At 39.8% G+C, this 22,868-nt stretch overlaps 1 protein-coding gene across 1 annotated transcript in view; it reads right to left on the bottom strand.

Moving 5' to 3' along the window:
• ALK (ALK receptor tyrosine kinase) overlaps window positions 1-22,868 on the bottom strand; it is a 290,789-nt gene that overhangs the window by 28,368 nt on the left and 239,553 nt on the right. The window contains exons 10-13 of the mRNA XM_048935284.1: window positions 16,287-16,381; window positions 14,787-14,930; window positions 4,958-5,120; window positions 270-420 (exon numbers count right to left, since the gene is read on the bottom strand). Of these exons, the coding sequence (XP_048791241.1) occupies window positions 270-420; window positions 4,958-5,120; window positions 14,787-14,930; window positions 16,287-16,381 (553 nt within the window). The remainder of the gene's footprint in view (window positions 1-269; window positions 421-4,957; window positions 5,121-14,786; window positions 14,931-16,286; window positions 16,382-22,868) is intronic.

Below are 22,868 nucleotides of genomic sequence, written 5' to 3'. Positions count from 1 at the left end.
GAAAATAAACACAAATGGGCACTGTGAGGTGGGTATTTCCCATTGCAGAGTATTGTGGCAGTTGTAGGGTTGGACTGAACAGCAGAGCAAAGCCAAAGCTCTGTGAAGTCAGAGGAAAGGAAGGCAGGGTTGACTTCTCCCTCTGCAAATCCACACAGGTGCTCTGAGATATACAGATTAATCAGAAGCCTATAGTATTATCTCTGTAAACAGACAAAATTCCACCAGTTTGTAAGCATTACAACAAAGCAAAAAGGACAATCTCTTACACTAGGGCAAGCATCTTCTCCTTGCTGTCCCACCAAGATATACAACGTATCATCCTTCTGGAGGTCAAAAATTCCCAGTACAGACACACCATGGGATCTCACCATGGTGTTCTTCCCTCCTTTCCCACCAGCAGCTCCATAACCTGAGATGCTGCAGGAAAACAAACACAAGAATGTGCATATAATCAATGAATATAAAGACGTTATAATTATGAAATAAACCAGAGAGTTTGGCTCAGCAGGTTATAATAACAAAAAGAGAATAGATAGAATGCTTACCTGCACCCTGGGCTTACTGCAAAACTCCAGAGGAGAGATCTCCAGATAAGATCCTTCCCCTCTGGTAGCCAGCTCTTAAATAGGTCTAGGAGAGGTGCAGCCAGGCTCCACCCCTTCTGGTAGCACAGCTGAATTGCCTTCACCTGTGCTCCCATGGCTCAGGTGATCAATCAGAGGTTCAGGCTGTGATTCAGCAGTTCCCATATAAACGTGGTACCTGCATTGTTCCAGATGAGTGGAAGCTAATATCAACGACTTATGGGCACTGAGTGCTTTATACACCTGAACCGTACACAGTGTCACAGGACCTTGCCCCAAAGACCTGACAACTCTAAATACAAAAAAGAAAAAAAGCTTGAAGACTGAAGTCTTCTGTTCTGTGTGAGTCTATGAACTTGGGTGGCTGCAAAACAGATTCTTTCACACTGCTGAGGACACACTGCACAAGTCCCTGTAGTTTCAGATTTTAGTATATGTAACATATCTTGTTTCCCAGAAGGCATGCCCTTGAGAGGTTTGCAGTGAGCGCTGCAAAGATCAGAAGCAGTAGAACTAATGAGTACAGCACATATGGCTAAATAGAACCTTTTTGCACAATATTGACGGGGAAATTTGAGAAAGCAGACTATCACTGGTCCCAGTACAGTAGACCAGATGGGAAACAGTTCTCAAATTTCCAGGAACAGAATGAAAAACAATAAATGGGCACACTACTGGCAGTAAATAGGGAAGGCAAAAGCCTCCTGGCTTAACTCACAGTCACCATGAACATCACACTGTCTCCAGCCAGGAGCAGCTAGTTTGCACGCAGAGGCTGCTGCGGTCTCAGGTAAGGCACTTGGACTTTTATTCCAAGCAATCAAGATTCAGAAGTCCTTACTATTGCTGATATACTCAAAAATTGGACTGCTCAGATCCTCCCTCTCCTTTTCTATGTACATAAACATCTTACACATTTGAAACAGTTTTTACCATGAGACTGCAAAGCATGTCATAAATGTCATGAAACACACATTTCTGCTGCAACAAAAGACATAGTCACTTGACTTCATCAGCAAGTGAATGGTGGCAAACCAAGCTAGCTCAGTTTAGATCTGAAATAAATAGGTGATTTTCCAGTGACTTCCAGCTATTTCTATGAGAGTAAAATTCAACCTGGAGTGTGTAAACAGTGATGCAAGACTGAAGATGCAAATTTTTTCCTTGTCTTCCTACCTATTCCAGTAAGGATGCTCTCCTTAACTCCTATCCTTTAGCATATGATGGGTTTTTGCCCTGCACAGTTCTGCAGGCTGAAAGCAGAACAAACCAGCACAGCTCAGTGTGTATGAGCACCTTGACCAGGTCAGGCGGGCAGCTTCCTCCCTCAGGGAACAACCAGCTCACTTTCAGCTAGCTCTTGCCCCGAAAGGAACTCACCTTATGACACCACTACGAGGCAGCCAGCCTGGAGCAATTTCAATGTCATAGCAAACATGGAGCATCAAGTGCCTCATAAAGCAGATTAGATCCTTGCAACGTGACACGACTGTGTTCATGCCACTCTCGGTAACCAAAGCAATCATTTCTCAAGTAAGGCTGCATTGGAGCCAGCAGAAAAAGTGATAAACACACAGTACTGGGCTCCCCTGAGCAGACACTGCATGAACCTGAAGACTGAGCTAAATTTACTGTAGAATTTTGGAATGCTTAATGAAGTGCGCTGTCAGGCACAGCAAGCTGGCACAGTTAATCGGCTGCAATTAGAGCCATATTTTTCTGTGCATAAACAGATTTTGCATATAAGCAATGATATCACAAAATTTGAGAAAACCCATTTCTGCCTCATTCAAAGGCTGCAAACAAATAATAAATGGCAGGTTTGGGAAACAGCCATTCCATATTTAAAATGTGTATTGCTATTTAAACGGATGGGTTATCTTGACTTCAGGTGAGAGCAGGATCCCTCTCCTTAGGCAAGGCTTCCTTTTATGGGAGGGATACACTTAAACCACACTGGCCTTGAAGAAAGTCACATTACCTGAGAAGATATAAGCAAAACACAGCATACCTTCCTAAAAACTTCAGGAAGGAGCAGCATGTGCATAGGGCACTGACAGTACAAGCACAGCCTTGTGTTTTTGTTTTACCTTACAAGAAGGGACAAGAGAAATGAAAATTTGGAAGTGACATGATCATACAGAAAAATAGACCAAAGGTTCTTGCTTTAAAAAATGAATAAATTTGGTTAATGGATGAAATGTAATTTGTTACAGCTTGCTTCTTCATAGTTGATCATAGGCATAGATGTTGGATGACAAAGTCTTCTGAATGCTTTGAAGACAATCTAGATAGAAAAAATATTCTTTTACACTGCCTAACTTTATTATTATTATACAATGCTCACCTCATGGTATTGAACCAGCTTACTTTGTCTGCATCAGCACTGGAGCATATAAGAATGCAAACTTCAAATGAAGCAGTGTACAGTGTGTGCAGCCTACCCAGGCCTTCATAGATTGTGGGGTAAGCTTATGTTAGCAGAGTTTTGTGAAAAGTTAAGCTTTCTGTCTCTGAGAGTTAATAAAGCATATTTTGCCTTGTGTTCACATGATCTATATTCAGCTTATTCAATTACTAGATATGTAACTCACTGTGCTGCATTACACAGTGCAAGACGCGCTGATGAACCACACCAGCTTTCAAAACAGCCCAAAGCCAGCTGGAGGATTTTATCTCTGGGTCAAATAAATTGGAGATGGGTAGCAGATGGACCTGCAGGATTCGCAGTGCAGTAGGCCTGCAAGGGAAAGCTAAATACAGGCTGTGGATTTAGACTCTGGAAAGCCTACTGCTGATATTGCAACTTGATGTTTTCCTAGAGCTGTGCTATGCTGTGGGGGTCCCTCCTGCTCCTCCAGCAGCTCTGAATCAGGAATATGTCAAGATAATTTAGGTCCACAGTTGCTGCCTCCTTTCCTCAGGCTGTGAATTCTCTACAGCAGCCTTAGGAAGCACAGAAGAGAATGTCATCTAGTTAATGATATTAGCCATTTATTATCTGTACTGAACTAAAAGCCTGTTAGGTCATTTATAGGACCTTAAATATTTACGTCCCTCCTGCAGGAGCCTCATTTCACCCGTGGTTTGTATTGTGTAGCAAAAATCAGCCTACAGTTGCACTAAAATTTTGGCTCTTTCTTGGCCTCCAATATTAAAGAAATGACAATACTGTAATTTCATTGCCTCTTCTCTTTTGGGCTATACTTTATATCCTTATTTACTGAATGCTGGTCCTGAAAAATTCTTTTCACCTCAGGCAACTCATTTTTGATAGGTGAGTAAAATATCATGAACGCTTTCTTCATTATCATCAATCCTTCTGGTAACAGGCACTCCAGCAGAACTTGAGCATAGCCTAACCTAGCCAGTTTCTCATAACTGCTTTGCAGCAGACTTCTGTTAGAGACTGGTACCTACCCCCAACATATATATTTTTTCAATAAGACTAAAAAAAAAAACAACCAAAAAAACCAAAACAACAACAACAACAAAAAACAACAACAACAGAGAAGGCGACAGTAAGTTTTAATTGAAATTTGCCCAAAGACTACACTAGAATTTTCTGCTTCAAAATCCATGACACTATCATTAGTTTCAATAGGGAATGCTGCATTAAAAATACACTAAAAATACACTCATTGATTCATTGAGACAAAATGGTGCATGTTATGGCTTGATGTTGCTATTCAGATACAATGGGCTAAGCTCTGCACCTTTCCTCCCAGCAGGAGCAAAAATAGGAAAAGAAAAGTGGTAAAAATCAGCTTAAGTTGCATTAAATTGTACCTGATCGTCTCCCTTTAAGGACAACTCTGCAGGGGGATTTAAGCATTTTAACTTTCAGTGTCAAAGCCTAACACTTTGGTGGCTGGCTTCCAAAATCAATTCTACAGTGCTGATAGGCATACAGACTCAACCTACTATATCTAGTTCCAAAACAGAGCAGACGCTGATGTAATCTGTCCTGTAAGAAAAGCTGACAAAGTTGTACCTCCTATATCAGATGAAGAGTGAGAAAAACTGATTTTGATGCCAAAGTTCAATGGATAGCATATAGGATGCATTGACCTTGGCTCAGGGAGGTCAAATACTGACTTTTCAGTTACTTATAAAGCTCTCCCATCCTCTAAGGTATTTAGGTTGAATATTTATGTGCTTCAGGACAGTTGTTTCTTCTCCATTTCACCAAATAGTAGCATCTGCTGGACAACAAATCTAAAACTGGAAAGACTGGAGATCACAAAATCAAGGAGAAGTAGATCTGCCTAAATTTCTGAATACAACACATACACGTCTAGCACGTATCCACAGCTTGGAGAAATTCTAACACAAACACATGTTATAAGAGCAACAGATGTTTCCCTTACCTGTACGTGTTGGTTGCTGGTACTCTCCAGATTTGAATGCCTTGGAGAATCCCCTCAGCTCCAACAATCACACTGAGGTTGGAGTTCCTGTAGGCATCATTGCATTGGCTCTGTGTTGGGCCATAGGCTCCACTAGCACCACATGTTGTGAACAGCCAGTGATCTGAAATGAGAACGTAGGCAAACCATGCTCTGAGCACACAAAGATCAAGTAGCTGCTCTGCTCTTCATCCACTCTTTGTTATTGCAGTATCAAGAGAAGAACTTGGCCCTTGAGGTTTTAGCCAGAACAAATATTTGCACAATTCTTTCAAATGTCTCATAACACTGTACAGCTTTGACAGCTTCTCATCTAAAACTTCTCAAAACTGCTACAGCCATGCTACTTTTTCTAAGGCTCAAAAAGGTAAAGATAACAGAGTAGAACAGAAGTAAAATGCACTAACTTCAAGAGTGTGCATTTTAGCCATTTCAGCTCATATTTATATTTGACCATTGAACCTATTTTGTATGGGAAAGTAGCTGTTAATTAGATAAAAGCCTGTAAATATGACATTTCTCAGTGAGTACAACATAACAGTGAACTGATAACTTTTTGAATAATGATTTAGATGAGATTCAAGTTAAGTTTCAGAAGTCAGAACACCTAACTGGTCTGTAGAACAAGCATACAGCTCTTCACGTTATAGTTCAGATCTTTGGAAGTAAATCAATGAAGATCTATTGCAGCCTTTTTCATCAAATGGAAAGACCAGCTCAGTACAAATAGATTTCTAGAACATGGCTTTGATGATTTGTGCCTCACAAACCTGAATTTTAATTTGAATACATGATGCCAGCATGTTGCAAGATCACAGTGCTCTTATAATACCTACCTCAACATATTGGATCATAAATAAGGAAATATTGCCTTCGTAATCAAAACTAACCTCTAGATGGAAAATAAATAGACTGGGCAGTTTTTGGTGCACATTGTGTGATTTATCATCCATATTTGTTAACAAGCAAATCCACACAATCCAATGAACTCTATTATTGAAGTTCATCCTACTGACAGAGAACATGGCAGTATAATAAACTGCCATTAAAGGCAAAAGACTTGGAACATGTCTAAAGAAAATATTATTTTTATAAATGATGCTGGGTCAGCCAATTCTCCTTCTAGCATTGGCAAAGGGTAGCATTTTGCCACCCAACTTTCTCTACTGCAATACAACATATGCAGGCTTTTTCAGAACTAACTAGCTCAGAAAATGAGAACATTAGCTAGATTCTGCTTCTTGGTATCTGACACTATTTTCTAAGCAGCCTTGGTCCAGAACTGATAATGAACAAGTGTCTGGACAAGAAAGGCAAGCACTTCTACCATTATTGCTGCTGTGGCAGCTCACCTGTCAGAAATAAAGGCAACACAGTAGTAAAGCCAACCACAAGTTTTCACAAACTAATCCTGGAGACGGACTAAATTCATTTTTCAATGCATGACATGGATCAAACAATTTGATAGTAGTGCGAGAAATAAAGTGGCTGGTACTTCTGAAAAATCTTCATAACTGAGCCCTGGCAGCTCCTGAAGTAATGCAAAACTGCTTTAGGAAAGCTTCCCTATCTAAGCATTGCTGAGAGAATAAGCTCTTACGTCTTACTGCAAAATCTATATCACCTCTCCTCAAGACCACCCTCCAAGGACCTTCTAGGGACTTTTCTACTGTTGTATATAGATGCACTTATTTTACTTTTTCTCAAATCCCTCAGCAATGGATGGCTATATAAAGTCTTAAAATTAGTAGATAGCAAATGGAATAATTCCCCTCTCCTCCTCAGACACCAGTACACTCCCCTTCATGAACAACAGGCAAGAAGGGAAAGCACCTAAGAAAGCAAGCGGGCCTGAAGGTTCTATGCAAAATGCTTCAGTAGCTCTGATTCTGCAAATAACTTACAGCCTTATACCTAAAGTTACATATGTTTATTATTTTTATTGGGGGAAAAAAAAAAAGAAAAAAAAAAATGAAAAAACCCATCATCAAAAAGAAAGTGAAATTTCACACAGAATGGAAGATGAGACACCTTCTGTCAGCTATCACAGCAATTTAACATTGCAGCATCCCAGTGGGCTAAGCCACCTGCACTGAAACATATGTTTAGTAAAGCAGACAGGTAAATGTCTTTGCTTGGAACAATAAGAAGCCATTTGGATGTCTCTAGTGAAACATCAAAAATGTTCCCAATGGTAGCAGCAGGTGACCTTCAAGAGGACAACATACCCAAAAGATGAGAGAATTATATGGAAAATGGAAAGGGATATAACCTAACACAGACCACAGCATGTGCGTACTGCTGCTATGGTTAAGCTTTGCATTTACAACTTACTCCATTTAAACAAATTTCCATCCTTAGTTATCTGCTTACATGGCAGAAGTACCTATAGACTGTCACAAGTGCAACACATGGCATGGCTGTACCTGCAAGAGGCAGCTCTTGACTCTCACTGGGTACCATGGGCAGGGGATCAATTAACTACATCTTATTCCAAAATGCTTTGTAATGATCCTCTGTTTCCTTAACCAGCGCAGTGCCCTGAAAGAACAGAAGAAAAATGCTCTCCTGCTGTAAACATCATGCCACTAAATCTTGAACTGAAAATGTTTGGTATTTTCTGCTTCTTCAATAGCCTGTAAGATGCTCTCTTCCAGAGCACAGGCAGTATCAGGGTAAGACCAAACCATGCTGGTGATATAAGATTAGTGAATGTTCATCTAAGCTCTCTGAATTTGACTTTTAAAGCAGAGCACAAGAGATCTGGAAAAAAAAAGCCAGAGATATGCTATGACTGGAGGTGTGACATAAGGAGCCTGGAGATGACTGAGCACAGAAGGAATTATCTTAGATTTCAATAGCAGTCCTGCTGTATTGACACAGTGGAATATGCAAGACTGCATCTAAAGCCTACGTGGTTCTGCACTTGCTGCATTCTGTGCAAGCAAACATATCTAATTGCTCAGTTCAGGTAGATGGTGGGCAGGAATGAAGACATATTTCAGAAGCAGCAGAGCTGTGGTGACATCCACAAAAAAACCCAAAACAAAACAGTTAGAAGAAGCCAGGCCAAAGTGATGTCTGACTGCAGCTGATGTCAGGGAACAAGGGTTTCAGTAAAAGCCTACAGTCAGGTATTGCATGATATCCTCATTTGCCACTACTGCTCTGACCTGCAAAAAGTAGTTTTTCTCTTGTTTATCTCCACTTTTATTTTTTATACCAGAAGCTGTTCCAACATCTAACAGCTTTGCTGCTGAATTAAATGGAATAGAATGCAGCATGGGAAGAAGTTGCCCCTCATTTCAACATGAATAGCACAGATAGGCCTCAATTACAATTTTGGATACAGATAAAAAACCTTTCACTTCCCTTCCTCTTCTCTCTTAAGTTTCACAAATCTCATCCTCAATCTGCAGAAACAACAGTAGCTGAAAATCTTAAATCGGTTTTAAAACAGACTCAAAGTACTCCCTACCTTAGATAACCCACCATTTCTTTTTAAGTAAGAATAACTGTTCTTTTTTAGAGCAAGAATAACCACTCATTCGTTCCCTGTAATGTATAGATTTTTTCTTGGTTCTCAAAATGACTGCAGCATGTCTCTTGAGCTCAGGACTTCAATGTGTTGCTGCCTGCCACAGCACAGCCGCTCACCCTAATTCCATCCGAAGCATTATTTTCATCTCCAAAGACTACAGCAGCAGCCCTGATCCCAAACTCCTTAAGCAGGCAGCTGAGAAGCACTTCTTTTTTTCCCCACTCGTGTACAACCACGATCCATTGCACATTGCATGGCCCTGCCTCTTCAATCCGCAGTGTGTGATGGGGAGCACTGCTGGCACTGCTTTGGAATTTTGCCTGACTTCATACAACATACAGATGCCTGATTTCCAGAAACAGCTGAGAATTCCCATGGTGAAAATTAACAGGAAGCCAAATGCAGGGTCCCTAATAGATTCTGCCATGGGCAGTTGCAAGATGCTAACTGGATTTAAGAACTGGAAATGCCTGCTTAGTGTAGGGGGAAAAAATAAATGAATTGAGATTCAGAATTGGGGTATTACATTTCAGTGAATAATTTATATATTGATAGAATGCCCACTTTCATGGGAAATTTGGCAAAGAACTATTTGGTCTGCTGCCTGCTCACCCACACACCTGCCCTCCTCAAGCTGCCTGGGATGCTTCCCAACACACTGCTAAGTACCCAGAAAAAAATATTGTGCAAGAAATGCCATTTACCCCTACTAAAATAGACTTAAAAAAACAATCCTTCTTCCCAACTTTTCTTCCCAATTAGATTTACTGATATATTTGCATATGTTGACAATTATTTTCTTCTTTAGAGCAAAATTTCTCATTTCTGCACTGCTTGGCTGGGTACATAAGATGCACAGCAATTAACAGTGCTGGATTTCAGCTGCAGCAAAGGGGATGGATGCCTGGTTCAAGCAAAGGAAAAAGAACAAAAGCCCACAAGACTTGAAATGATTAATTATTTTGAGGCTCTGATACAACTCACAGCCCAAGGCAGCGCTGCTGCAAATAACAACAAACAGCAAAGAAAAGAAAACAGAGGCACAAAGCCTAAAGCGCATTTGTACTGCTAACATAGAAAGCAATTTGACTGTCATATACAGCATATGAACCCCACATCACAAAACAGCCGCTGGCATTTTAGCTATACCTCAAGGATCTAAATGTATTAAATGGCATTTGTTAAATTAAGCTGGTTTGAACCAAGGTTCAACTTGTTCCAAACCAAAGCTTTCCTGTGATTTGAGGAAATCACAAACTATGCACCATGGTGCTGGGCATCTTTTGGAATCTAAAGTAAAGCAGTGGCAAAATGCATCAGTGCAATATAATTATGTGTAGGCACTATTAGGGACACATTGCCACGACCTCTATTCAGGCAAGAGGCTATCTCACTTCCACTAAATTAATAAAAATAAAAAAAAGTGTAAATAAGGGTTATAAAGCCTACCATTTTGGGAGCACAAAAACCCCAGTGGCTAAAATTATGGAAGCAATTAATTCTGTTAATTGTCCCTCAGGGACTTCATTTCACTAAGGCAGCTGTGAATGAACACAATGCCATGGACAAGCAGAACACTTCCTTCATCTGTTTGTAAAAGCATTCACAAACTCCTTTGAAACATCTGACCCATAAAGGAAGTCAGAAGCTGACTCAAGGCCAAGCTGGATGTGGCTCTGTGCAGTCTGGTCTGGTGGTTGGCGACCCTGCACACAGCAGGGGGTTGAAACTACGTGATCATTGTGGTCCTTTCCAACCCAGGCCGTTCTGTGATTGTAACAGGAGACCGGTGACATTTGGCTGCCATTGATGAAGGCAATGGAAGACTTGGACATATTTTTCAGCTCAACAAGAGCTGCTGCAATTACAAATGTATATCAGATCACACCTCAGTGCCATTTCATATAAATATACATAAGAAAGAAGTTTCTTGTTTTAGAATTTTCTTATATGTCCATCTAGATAAAGGAAACACCACCAGGGCATCCTTTGAGGAAATTTTCTGTGGTCAGTATAACAGGGCAAGGAGCTGGCTTTGAACAATGATGAGAACGGTTTGTTTCTTGCTACATTCAGGAAGCAGTAACTAACAAAGCAGCATGAAGAAAACTAATTTCCATAAAGGCTGCTTAGTGGGAGATACTAATAACTTTTTGGATTTTTTTTCTCATTTAGAATTGCAAAGGGTAATAGAAACACAAGTTGGATAACAGAGACCAGGTCAGGAGGAGGCAGCAAAATTATTTCAAAACCTTTCCTCAGATTTATAGCAGTTTCTGCACAGTTTAAACTGTTGTTTTTAAAGAGTAAAGGCAGATTTAAATTTTAAGCCTAAAATCTGTTTATTCCAATGGTTTGTTTAACTCTAGAGAGCAGGAATTCCAATTTAACTTTGCTGTGTTGCTTCTCAGTACTGTACCTTTGCCATTTTTAATCCTCTAGAGAAAGCAAGTGCAAACACTGCAATAAAGAAATTCATGCCTGCATCATCTGAGATCCCACTACCCATCCATCTCTGAACGTTTTCTATCACTTTCAGAATGCTTCTTTTGCTGAGGAGGAGAGTACTAAGCCATTTGTTCACTGTGTTAATTGATGCTTAATACAAAAATACAATTCTGCAGATACCTTTATTGCATTACACCAACAGTTCAGTTAGTATAATTGCGCACAAAAAGCAACCAAATGTAATTTTCTTCTACTTAATACTCGCTTTGCTGTTCCTTTCAGCTCCTTCATCTGATTAACTAATGTGACTCAGAGTTCTTCCGAGAAACAACCATGTAAGTACTTGCAACAGGACACTCTGATGCAAAAAACCCAAAGTCTTTGCAACCACCAAGAGTGTGGGGAAGAAACTGGAGCTGAAGAAAATGGTAATCCAGTCCAGAAGACTACGTGGTGACAGCTTCCATGCAGGAAACCATGGTCTCACAATAGCAGACCAGATGGCACAAAACAGTATAAGATTTGAGGGGAAAAAGCTGACCATTTTTTCATTCATTTTACAACCCACCACTTTGGTACCATGTACCCTGACACAAGTATGTTGTCAGCAGGCTGATGAAACACTGAAACATCAGAAGAGAGGCTATCCTCATGGCATTTAGGGCCTACTCAGAAGCATCAGAAATCTTTAATTAAAGCTTGAGCGCTCCATTTCTTGTTATCTCCTTCTGCCTACTGAGAATCCTATTTTCTCCCCTTGCATATCCATGATAGTCATTTGTTTACCTAGAATTCCTCATTAGTGCTCTCTGTATCTCTCTGTGCCTGAATTTTCCATACTCTCGTCTTGTCTATAAAGGGAAATTGCATTGGTTTGATTTAAATTGGCTTTTTAATTGGTTGTTCAACTCCCTGTAGAGAGCTGCTGTGGTTTGAGCAGTTGTCAGTTTTACTTAAACTAATAGCGAAGAAATTTAAAAACTAAGCTGAAGTAAGCATGCTTTACATCTGCACAACCTCTGTGCAGATTTCATCTGAAATTTCAGTCAAAAGTTCTAGTTACAAATGTGGTTGCTTCAATACTCTGGTATAAACAGCCTTTCTTACAACTTTTTGGCAGGCTTCTTCCAGAACCAAGTTTCACTTGCAATCTTCCTGCAAGAAGCTGGTATTCTAGTAAATGACACATTAATTAAATAATTGAACAGGAAAACCTGTGCATAGCCTTGTGGCTGTCTATCTTGCATTGCAAGTGACTGGGCAAATTCAGATCTACATGGATTTTTTGTGTGTCAGCCCTGGTCATCATCCAGAAACTTGAGAGAATTACATCACTATTGTAGCAGTTTGGGGTCTTATTCTCCACACAGCACATTGGCCAGTCCTTTGTAAATGACAGTGGTTAATAGATCTCTAGAAGCTTCAAGATACTTTATGGTGTGGCTGTGTTATATACTTCAAGCCTTTTGCTGGCTTCCTGTGTATGGATCACAGAGACATGCCAAGCCATGTCAAGCAATGGCAGGGCTGAAGTAATTCACTCAGTACAGGGCCTGAGAATAAAGGGGGAGCAGTGACATTGTCAGTGACGACAATTTATTTCTTCTGCTGAAATTGGATATTCTAGCACAGTCAATGTCTGTAAGAGGTTGTTCTCAATTACAAAGGAGCAAATCCAGCCCCTTACCCTTAAAAGCAATGGACTTCTTTTGGATATTTGGTCAGGTAACCGAAGCGGTGCCTGTCTTTCAGACTGTACTCCTAGCTGCGTAGGCTGAGCTGGCTCATAGACTTGAGGAAGGCATTTTATTATTCTGTTGTCTCCTTAGCTACAGAAACAGAGTTTTTTTCTTAGTTTCAATATGATTTCTTAAGAAGGAAGTATTACAGCCAGTGAAGCATCATATGAGCCAAGGATCACATTAGCTGTAATTACTTCTGGCTGAGCTTATATTGGTCAACGCAGTCTTCAGGACTTCAGGGTGGTGATGATGCTGTTGTTTCACTCACACAATAGTAAATATGAGGCCATGAAAGCAATGGCCTTGGCAGACTCTGCCTGAGGTTTCTTAAATGCATTACAGGATGCAGAAAGTAATAAGATTAAACCAGGGTAAAATGCATAGCCCAGGGACTAAACAAGCATCTGCACTGTTTACTGAGAGCAGGGAGCAGGGAACACGGTGATGGGTGATTCGGTACTATAGAGACCACCTTGTCCCAGAGGTGCAGAACCTGTCATTTGTTCTTGTTAAACTTCCTGTGTTTGGTGACTGACCAGCAAGCTTCCTCTGCAAGGCCCCTCTATCCTGAACAGCTCCTAGCTTACTGTTGTTTGCAAACTTATGCAGGCAAGAATGTAAGTCCAGATTATTTAGGAAAACATGAAAGAACCGTAATACACAGGTCCACTCAGCCCAGTACCCTCTCAAAAAGGCTCATTCTCCCTACCTAATCCTTTGCTCCTGCATTTTTCTTGCTGTATGACACAGTACAGAAAATATCAATAAACTCCACTTGGTGCAACCCTTGGCAGACACTGCAGAGATTTTCCACTGTTGGAGGTCACTTTACCAGAACTTGCTGGTTCATGTACCAGCAGCTGCTCTGCTGGGGCTAATATGTCCAGCTTTTCAATCAGGCTTGCAAGACTGTATGGAGCTTTTGATCACACTGGCTAGACTGCTGTTGGTATCAGAACTGACTTAACACTAGCGCATGTATTTCAACAGTACACTGCAGGTAGCAAAGTGAAACATAACGTAGAATAGAACAGATTTTAAAGTAGTCTTTTTAAAATAAAGGAATGGGAGAGAAGGAGACAGCACGAACAAACTCCTGTACATAAAGTAGGCATGTACTAACCATACTCCTCTAAATTAAGCAGAGTGGTATTTCAAATTGTCAGGTAATTGTCAACTTTAGCACCGGGTGAGGAGGAACAGCTGCACTCAGTGCTAAAGGTGGCACTTGTAGCCAATGCTTCTTTCCTGTATTTCCATGGTTAGCCCCCCTTCTCCAGGTAGGTCTGTGGTGCACCTCCAGGTTGGTTGTGACCACCTGAATTGAATCAGTAAGAAAAACTGGCAAGGAAGAGGTAAAAGGAATAGACTGAAATATAAATGCATGCATACAGCACAGATATTGAAAATGTGTGGGCAAGCATGAGAGAGGGAAGAGGCAAATCCTTGGGACACAGTGATGTGATGAGGAGAGAAGGGAAATCCTGTAACAATTTGTACCATGCCATTACAGCTAAGCTGGAAAGGGGAACCATGGAACAGGAGAGAACCAGGTATACAGGACTGTCATTTCTGACTAGCTGAAAATGATGTTTCTAAGATCAAGTCCCTTGCTATACTTTTTCAAATGGGGAATGAAGACATTACAGAAAAAGAGGAGTAGTTTCAAATATTTCAAATCAAGCCTATATTAATTAGAGATGAGTGTTCAAGTTACCACATTCTGGACTCAGTTAATTTGCTTTGATTCCTTCCTATTTTAAAATCATGAGATCAAATAAATCTTGCAATTCTTTTTTTTTTTTTTTCCTCACAAATTTGCAATCAAAATTACAGTTACAGTTTTAACAGCTAAAGGCAATCGCTTTGTATAGAGTTAGGTTTTTTGTTTGTTTAGAACAAACTTAGGAAAAGTTCTGAAGAAAGCCTTAAGGAGGGGGAGGGAGGGGGCAGGAAAGGAGGGGAAGGGGAAGTCATATTGCCTTTAGCTCCATTTGACTAAAACCTGCACTTGTCGGAAATCTGCTGTCTGAAAATAATTCTCTGTTCAGACCATTACCTGCTGGACCAGAAATGGGGGCGGTGCCGAGTTGGAGATTTCCCAGAAGTTTTTGTTCCCATCCAAAATTATTCGGGCCTCTTCTACTGGTGAGCAAATTGCTTGAGTCTGGAGTAGTACTTCGAGGTATCTTCTCTCCATTGACTAGAAAACAAGAAGTCACAGACTGATTCATCACTGTGCTGAGTCAGCGTGTAATCCAGAGCTCAAGTTAAATTAAGGGCTGGAGCCTTTTCTGTTGAGAATTAGAGCCTGTAGTCACAGGATACACCAGCATGAAAAGGAATGGGCAGACTGACTTTCAATTGCTGTTATGGAAACTGTGACAAATTAAAAATAAATAGGAATGGGTGGTGGGCAAAACAAGTGAATGAAGACACAATGCAGAAGTACAAAACAATCTTTAGCAGCTGTTAGAAAGTTTTTCTTTTAACCAGTTAAAACGTGTACAATCTTTCTCAATTACAGCCTAACTTTAAGATCTCTTTACAATGTCAGAACCTGAGGTGCATTGTTTCTATGCACAATTGCATAAAAGGAAATACACACAGACCCAGACAGTGCAAACTAACATGAAGCAAATGAAACTTTGACTGCTGTTGGATGAGGAAGTGGCTTAGAGATTTTCAACCCACTGAAAATGACAGTTGTAGCTTCAAGCCCAGGAGATGAACAAGTAGTCAAGTTGTACTGTTCAACTCAAGTCAGAAGTTTCATGTGTTATGAGCAGCAATCCTCATGCCAGTTTTTGTTTCAAAGAATGGAGCGTCAGATAATTAAACACATTTATAATTTAAGCATCTCAGTATGCATAAGCTAGACACAACTGCTCAATAAAAATCTAAATGGGGTGAATCTGGCAGCAGAGGTATAGGCTGAACCTATTTTAGAGGCTGATCAATCACAAAGTCTCAATCAAAATCCAAACTTTTCCCAAGGGTATGAGAATGGGGATTTTAGTTTTTGATTCAGACTTAAATGCAATCAGTCCAAATCAAAGAAAACCAAACAACGACAACAAAACACAACAAAAAAAAATTGTTCTAATTTAACTAATTCATTGAGCTGAATGTTATTGCAAAGTCTGTGATTGACACTGTCTTTTCTGAGACAGAGTCCAACTGTCATTCATTTTGAAAGCTGTCACACAACAAACCAGGTCATGTCAAACTCCATAATTACAGACTGGTTTCTGCATCACTTTGCCTGGATAGGTGATGCTACTATTCTAGCTGCAGCTGGCTCTCTGACACCATATGTCTTGCCATCCATTTACTGCCAAACCTGGAACCAATTCACCAGTCAGTTCCACTAATAAGATATGTGCCTGAATGGTCTCCTTTATCTGAACACAAGTATTTCAGACACATACTTCTTTCCAAGAATCTGTTGAAGGCAGCAACACACAATCCCTTCCCCACAATTTCCATCCCTCTCCAAATTTCAGCTGCAAGGCAAATAAAAGACAAACCACCACTTGCAGACAGAAGGAAAACTTACTTGTTAAAAAACAGTCCAGACTAAGGGAGACATTGTCAAAAGCAATAACGGCATTGGATCCTCTTTCCCATGAAGCAATGATCTGAAACCAAAACCTGCAGAGATTGGAAGAACAGGGATTAAAAATCTCTCTGGTAGGGGGATGAAACAGAGCTATTCAAAATTAAAGCAGTTTTAGAATGGAAGAAAAAGGCTTTCTTTTCACATACAAAAATATTAAATTGATAGAGAAAGAGTCCTAACTCCCAAACAAACAAAGATGATCTGAAGAGGGGAGCTGCACGTGAATATATATATGTCCTTTGAGAAGTACACGAGGTGCCAGTACTTGTTGGTTGGTGGATTCAGGATTTAAGTTGAAATTCCAAACCATTAAACTGATTTTATTCTGATTTTGTTCTCATAAGCGATTCATACCCTGAAGCGTTAAGAAAAGTAAGTAAGCTAGGACTCCTGAAGTCATTTAAGAGTTTTTAAAAGAATCTAGCAGTCAAAGGCTGAAATTAGTTTATGTATTTGGTTTTGATCCACCTTCAGGGAAACAAAAGATATCAAACAATCCCGGGAGCTGACACTGTCTAGTCCATAGGAACAGCAAATCTCATCATCCCCTTCCCCAGTAGAAGCTGCACCTTAAATCACCCTCATTCTCATCTGGATTTTGCAGTAAATAGGCTTTTGCCATTTCTACGTTACCAAAAAAAAAAAAAAAAAGACTGCTGTAAACTCATCCTCATGGATATTACAAGTCAACTGGTAGACCAAAAAAAAAAAAAAAAAAAAAAAAAATCCACAACCAAATATTGCAAACCTGATAGTATACAGACCATGGCATTTTTATTTATTTGTATTTTTTTTAGCTTAAGAAGTTCATGTTAGTTGGAAGCGTACAAGGCCAGGTTGGATGTGGTTTGACTTCGTGGTTAGCAACCCTGCCCGTGGCAGGGGGTTGGAACTGGATAGACTTTAAGGTCCATTCCAACTCAAGGCATTCTACGAAACTACGTTCTCCAGATATACGTTTGCAACGTTAAGTCATAACACTGTGCTTGAGACCAGAAATCAATTTATAAAAGCAACTGACAATGACACGGAAGTCAGATACAAAGCCAAGAAGTTGTATCAATACTTAGAAAAACATGAAGACAGCAAGCTTCATGATGCAAGCTGCAAGAGAAAAAGAGATGTTCTTTAAAATACATTCACTTTTGTATCTTAATGTTTTACACCAGGAGAACTTGAAGCCATATATGGGACTCTTTAACGTAGACAACTTGTTGATGGCTCCTATTCCATCTTTTGGATATAACCCTTTAGCCATTATGAATTCTTGCAGGTGTTGCAGTTTAGATGACAAACAGATGAACAAAAAAGGTTTTTTTTTAGTAGCGTTCCTGTTTATTTTAAAAAAATTATACAAATCCTGTTTCCTGCACGACTGCAAGAATCTAATAACCAGCAAGAATTTTCTTACACAGAATCTCATCCCTTATATCCCTTACAGTTACTCATCTAAAACATTTTCTCTCATTGTTTTGGTGGCTATCAATGTTTGCATATTGGACTTGTTGCCTCCAGCAGTTTTAAAATCTGCTTCTCCTTCACCAGTGAATTAACCTCACAAAACAACAACCAAGTGATGCATTTCTGCTCAGAGGTATTTGTACTTTGGGGACCATATGCCCTTGTGTTTTGATTGAGCTGTTGGACAAAGTGCGCTCTGATTTTCCTTCTCATGTAAGTTAGCATTCCAGAAGTAGAAATGACTGAACTGTATGTGAAACACGTCCTAATCTTGTCTATCCAGACAATGAATGGTTGTTCTTACAAAGATTACCAAATGTCCAGTTCCTAAAGGCATGAACGCATGATACAAAAGAGTAATTCTGTCATGAAGTGGAATGTCATCTAACATGCCCAAGAAAAAATGTAATAGGTTGCTTTTAATTCTTTTTTAAGAGACAGCCTTGCCAATTTGCACTGCAGAAACACTGAGTCCAGAACACATAAGAGATTTCCTGAAGTTCACCAGTGATGAAAAAGATAGAAGAGCCCCCAAAATAGAAAAACTGTGCAAACATCAAACACTGTCAGGACCACCAGTGTTGCTGTGGTTGCCTACTTATCTATGGCTTTTCTTTAATTTTCTAACATGAATGCAGATTCAGTACAAGCCTTCCCTTGAGATCAGCATTACTGCAACAAATAGTTCATCTTTTTCTCTTCTCCAATTTAATGCCACTATTAATTTAGAAATATGATGTCTTTCAAATTCCATTGAAACAAGATCATCAGTTAACCAACACTTGAATCATTAGCTTTGGTGGTTTTAGCTTAATGGGCTAATTAAGGGAAATTTAATCAAAACTGAAGATGGAAATGTCACACATCAGTGAGAAGGAAAAAAACGACAGACGATCTCATTCCCTTGCCCCCTCCTTTTTCTTCTTTCTGCTTGATCCATGCTTACTGAAATCAATGAAACAACTCCCCCTGGCACTGCTGAAAGCAGATACTGAAATACCAGACAGACAAGCCACAGTGGTGACTTAGTGTAATGCAGTAGGTGGCCGTGACGCACTGTTACTTCTACAAAGCTCCAGGTGGGCTATGCTGACTGTGCATCCAGGACTTGATTGAGCACCCATGCAGCGCAGACGCACTTTGTGGATGTGGTGGATGGCCATGAAAGGCCATTCATGGAGGCTACTATAAATAAGCAGCAAAATCAGTGTTCACAGTTTTGTTGCTTATTAAATTCCTGCAACACCCTCACATGGAATCCAAATCCTGATCAGATAGCTGTGCTTGCAAGCTACATTTCCTCATTAGAGTGGAAATATGGCTGTTATGAAGGGTTTTAATGAGTTTGATGCTAGAAAAATTGCTACTTGAGGACTGGTGAATATTTCTGTTTCTTCCTTTGCCACATTTGGATCAACACAGCTAGGACAAAAAAAATTCCTTAGATGTCTGACAATCGGGAAGTTACATAAAGCAAAGCTAAGCATCAGCTGAATTGTAAACAGAACACGTAGTCTTTTTTAAAAATTTTTTTAATAATCTGTTTGAGGCAGATGGAAAATGTTGTACCAGGTGGACAAGAAAAATTAATTCACATCTCCCATTGGGGAGCATCAACTCGGCTTTCTGAAGGATTCAAATTTCACATAAATTCAAAAACCACTCAGGGGTGACTACTGATGAAATACTTCAGAATCACAGTTAAGAAATGCCACTAAAGGCATAGCAAATTACTTTCATTTGGTTTGTTTCTTTGGCCCAACCCATGAAATTAGAATCCAGATGAGCTGTTCTTTGAAAGGTAACATCAAGTACATTCCAAATAAGTTAAAATTGACACAGAAACAGGACAGCACTGAACCTTCTGTACTGCATTCTTCCTCACTTTTCACAAACTTTAGATCCTATTTCAGAGTGCTCAGTATTTGAGACAAACAATATCATTTGGGGTTATCCTTCAGCTGCTTCTTTTCGTTCCCTTATGTTTTCCTTGCTACTAACAGAAGACTGCTTCTCCTTGTGCTCCATGCCCCCTTCCCAAAATCGAGGGAAATAAAGAGCCAAAGTTATGAGAATACATCTACATAGCTTCCATGAAGACAAAATGTTTTGCTTATGACACCTATCGTTAGGTCTTCACTACACAGAAATGTTAGATTTCAGGTGTATTACGTCCTCTGCTACGTGGAGGAGAAAAATCATTCTCCTTATATTGAGAACCTCAGCAAATTTTGTACGAATTCTCTGCAGCTCCCTTCCTTCAGCAGCAACTCTGAATTCCACCTAGATATTCTCTTGGTTCATACAGCCAGTTAGATTTCCAGGTAGCTACCCATCTGCTCTTATTTTAGAATGTCTCACAGCAATAATTAATTTTTCATTTTATGGTAAAGACAGGGATTGTTGATCAAGATTGAATGTTAATCTCCTAATAGTCAACCCCCCACGCAGTGATGCAATCACAATGTGCCTGTACTGTTTTGCCTCCAATGGAACCGATTTCTCTCTCTACCTAGCTAAAATAATTACAGCCGAACCTGCTTGAGATTGAGACACTTAGCAAAGAGAAACGTTTTGGGTCAGTGACCCTTATCACATACGGGTTCCCATTAAATCCTCTGTTAAAAATGATGTATTGTAATTTCACAAAGAACTTACTATTTGAGATAAAAGACATATTCAGGTGGAATGGGATTATTTGGAGAACTATAAGCATATTAACAGTTACAGTCTCAGTTACAGAGGCAGAATTAGCCAGTAATAAAGGTTAAGTTTCAAAGGTGTTATTAAGGGCAACCACACAATATATACTCATACAAAATCTGTCACAGGTACTCATTGTCACCAAAAAACCACTTTTTCAGAACAGAACAGCCAGAATAGCTCTATCAAGAGAACAGCAGCAAACTTAGTTAATGCTATAGAACAGCAGGGCAGTGATGCAGATATTAAAGACTCATTCTGTTTTTAACCAAGTAATGTGGGACTACTCATTGGATCCATAGAGGAAGAAAGAATAAAGAATTCTGGGTGAAGAACGTACAACCAATAAATACAGACGTGGTAATGGATAAGGAGTCTAGCTTGTATGAAGGATCCTTGGTTCTTTGTGGTAGAATGGGAAAAAACTTCAGGAATGAGACAATCGTGTCTCTGAGCACAAGATATTGCCAAGAACTTTCCTTTTCTTTTCTTCCTCAATGAGAAACCTGGCATCCTGAACTTTAACAGAAATAAGATCAGAAAGGAGTATGATGAGAAAGCAATGCAAGAAGAAATGATCAGACAAGAAGAGTGCTTTGGCACAGCTGGCAAAATATAACAGAGTGGTATGACTGTGAGATGACTTCTTTATACTGCAGCAATGAGCCAGATGTTCCCCAGCTGCCATTGAGATCAGAGCTACTGAAAGAGACAGACAGAACAAAAGATCACATTCCTGAGGACCAAAAGGGAATCCTGCTTTAATATAACCATGAGAAGCTGATGAGCTTCACTGCAGTTCAGACAAAACCAGTGAGCCAGCAAGATTGGAATGGGTAAAGATAGCAGTCTAAAGAAAGTACAATCATCTGGACACCAATTTTGACTTGCTGCAGCAGAATATTTCCTTCTAGAGTAACTGAAGTCTGTTATTTCTTAATTATTATTTTTTAATTTAATCCTTAGGAATGTTACATCCGTATCTAGTAGTAAAACTTCTCAGCCCATGTTTAGGAAAATGTTATCAACAAGAACAAAATTTTAAAACTCTCGTCAGTAGAATGGCAGCAGAAGAATATTATTTTTTACCTTCTGAATGTGCTTCCCAGGTAAAAGCACATAGAGCCTATCCCTGCTTAGAACACTTGGTTTGTGTAGTTTGAAGAAAAGAGGTGACCTCACTGATCTCTACAACTTCCTGAGCAGGGAAAATGGAGAGGGAGGTGCCAATCTCTTCTCTTTGGTAACCAATGATAGAATGAAAGGGATGGCACAAAGCTATACCAGAGGAGGTTCAGACTGCATGTAAGGAAAAGTTTCTTTCCTGTGAGGGTTATCTAACACTGAAGCAGGTTTCCTAGAGAGCTGGTTGATGCCCCATGCCTGTCAGCGTTCAAGAGACATTTAGATAATGTCCTCAATAACATGCTTTAACTTTTCGTTAGCACTGAAATGGCCAGGCAGTTAACTAGATGATTTTTGAAGCTTTCCAACTGACCTGTTACAGTCTGTATTTCAATTTTGTTGAGGAGAGGACTGTACTGAGTGCAGACAGAAGGCTATTAATACTTGCTATTTTTACCAGAATTTACTCTGAAACTTTTAAGTGAATTACAGCTGCAGGGGAGAAGATATGTATGAAGAGTCCAGAGTTGGACCAGTCCAACTGCCTAGGCTCACATAGCATCCACTTCCAGGGAACTTCAGCCAGAGGGCAGACAGACCCTCAGAACATTCACTGTGTCTCTTTCCACATGCCTACTTCAGCTTCACTAAGAGAGCAGTAATCAAGAAATTGTTTCTTAATCAGAGCACTACTTTTCCAGTTGGATATCAGCCTATTTGAGCTAATTCTCTTAGCCTTAACTCTACCTAGCAATACAGTTGCTAGATGGGCTAGTGATAATCAGCATTAGCCTGCAGTAAGTGCTGGAGTGTCACTTCTTCACACGTGCTAGCATTCAATCTACAAGAGATATTCTTCTCTGAGATACACTTTAACCATACTGTTAAGAGAACACACATCTAATCGTTAGCTGTACAAATCACTCATCTGCAATTACACCAGGCTTCTGTTCTTGCTGTCGCATTCCCATGATGACACCATTATTAAAATTTAAGCTCACGTTTACTAACTATAACAACTGTAAAAGAATCAAGCCCTAACTATCACAGAGCTTTCAAGGCTGTGTTGCCTACCTGCATTTCCGTGACGCTGAAAAAGGACAACCTTCAGGAGCCTTATCATTTAACTTTGGAAAAGCAGCAGAATTTGTCCACATAAATTCTTTGATAATGTTCTCTATGCTGTTCTCAACCCAAATATTTAGTGTTACATCACTGCATAAAAACAAC

Source organism: Lagopus muta, chromosome 2 (genome assembly GCF_023343835.1).
Source record: "Lagopus muta isolate bLagMut1 chromosome 2, bLagMut1 primary, whole genome shotgun sequence".
NCBI classification, from domain to species: Eukaryota; Metazoa; Chordata; class Aves; order Galliformes; family Phasianidae; genus Lagopus; species Lagopus muta.
The sequence above is the reverse complement of the archived record's forward strand: the minus strand, read 5'-3'. Positions and strand labels throughout refer to the sequence as shown.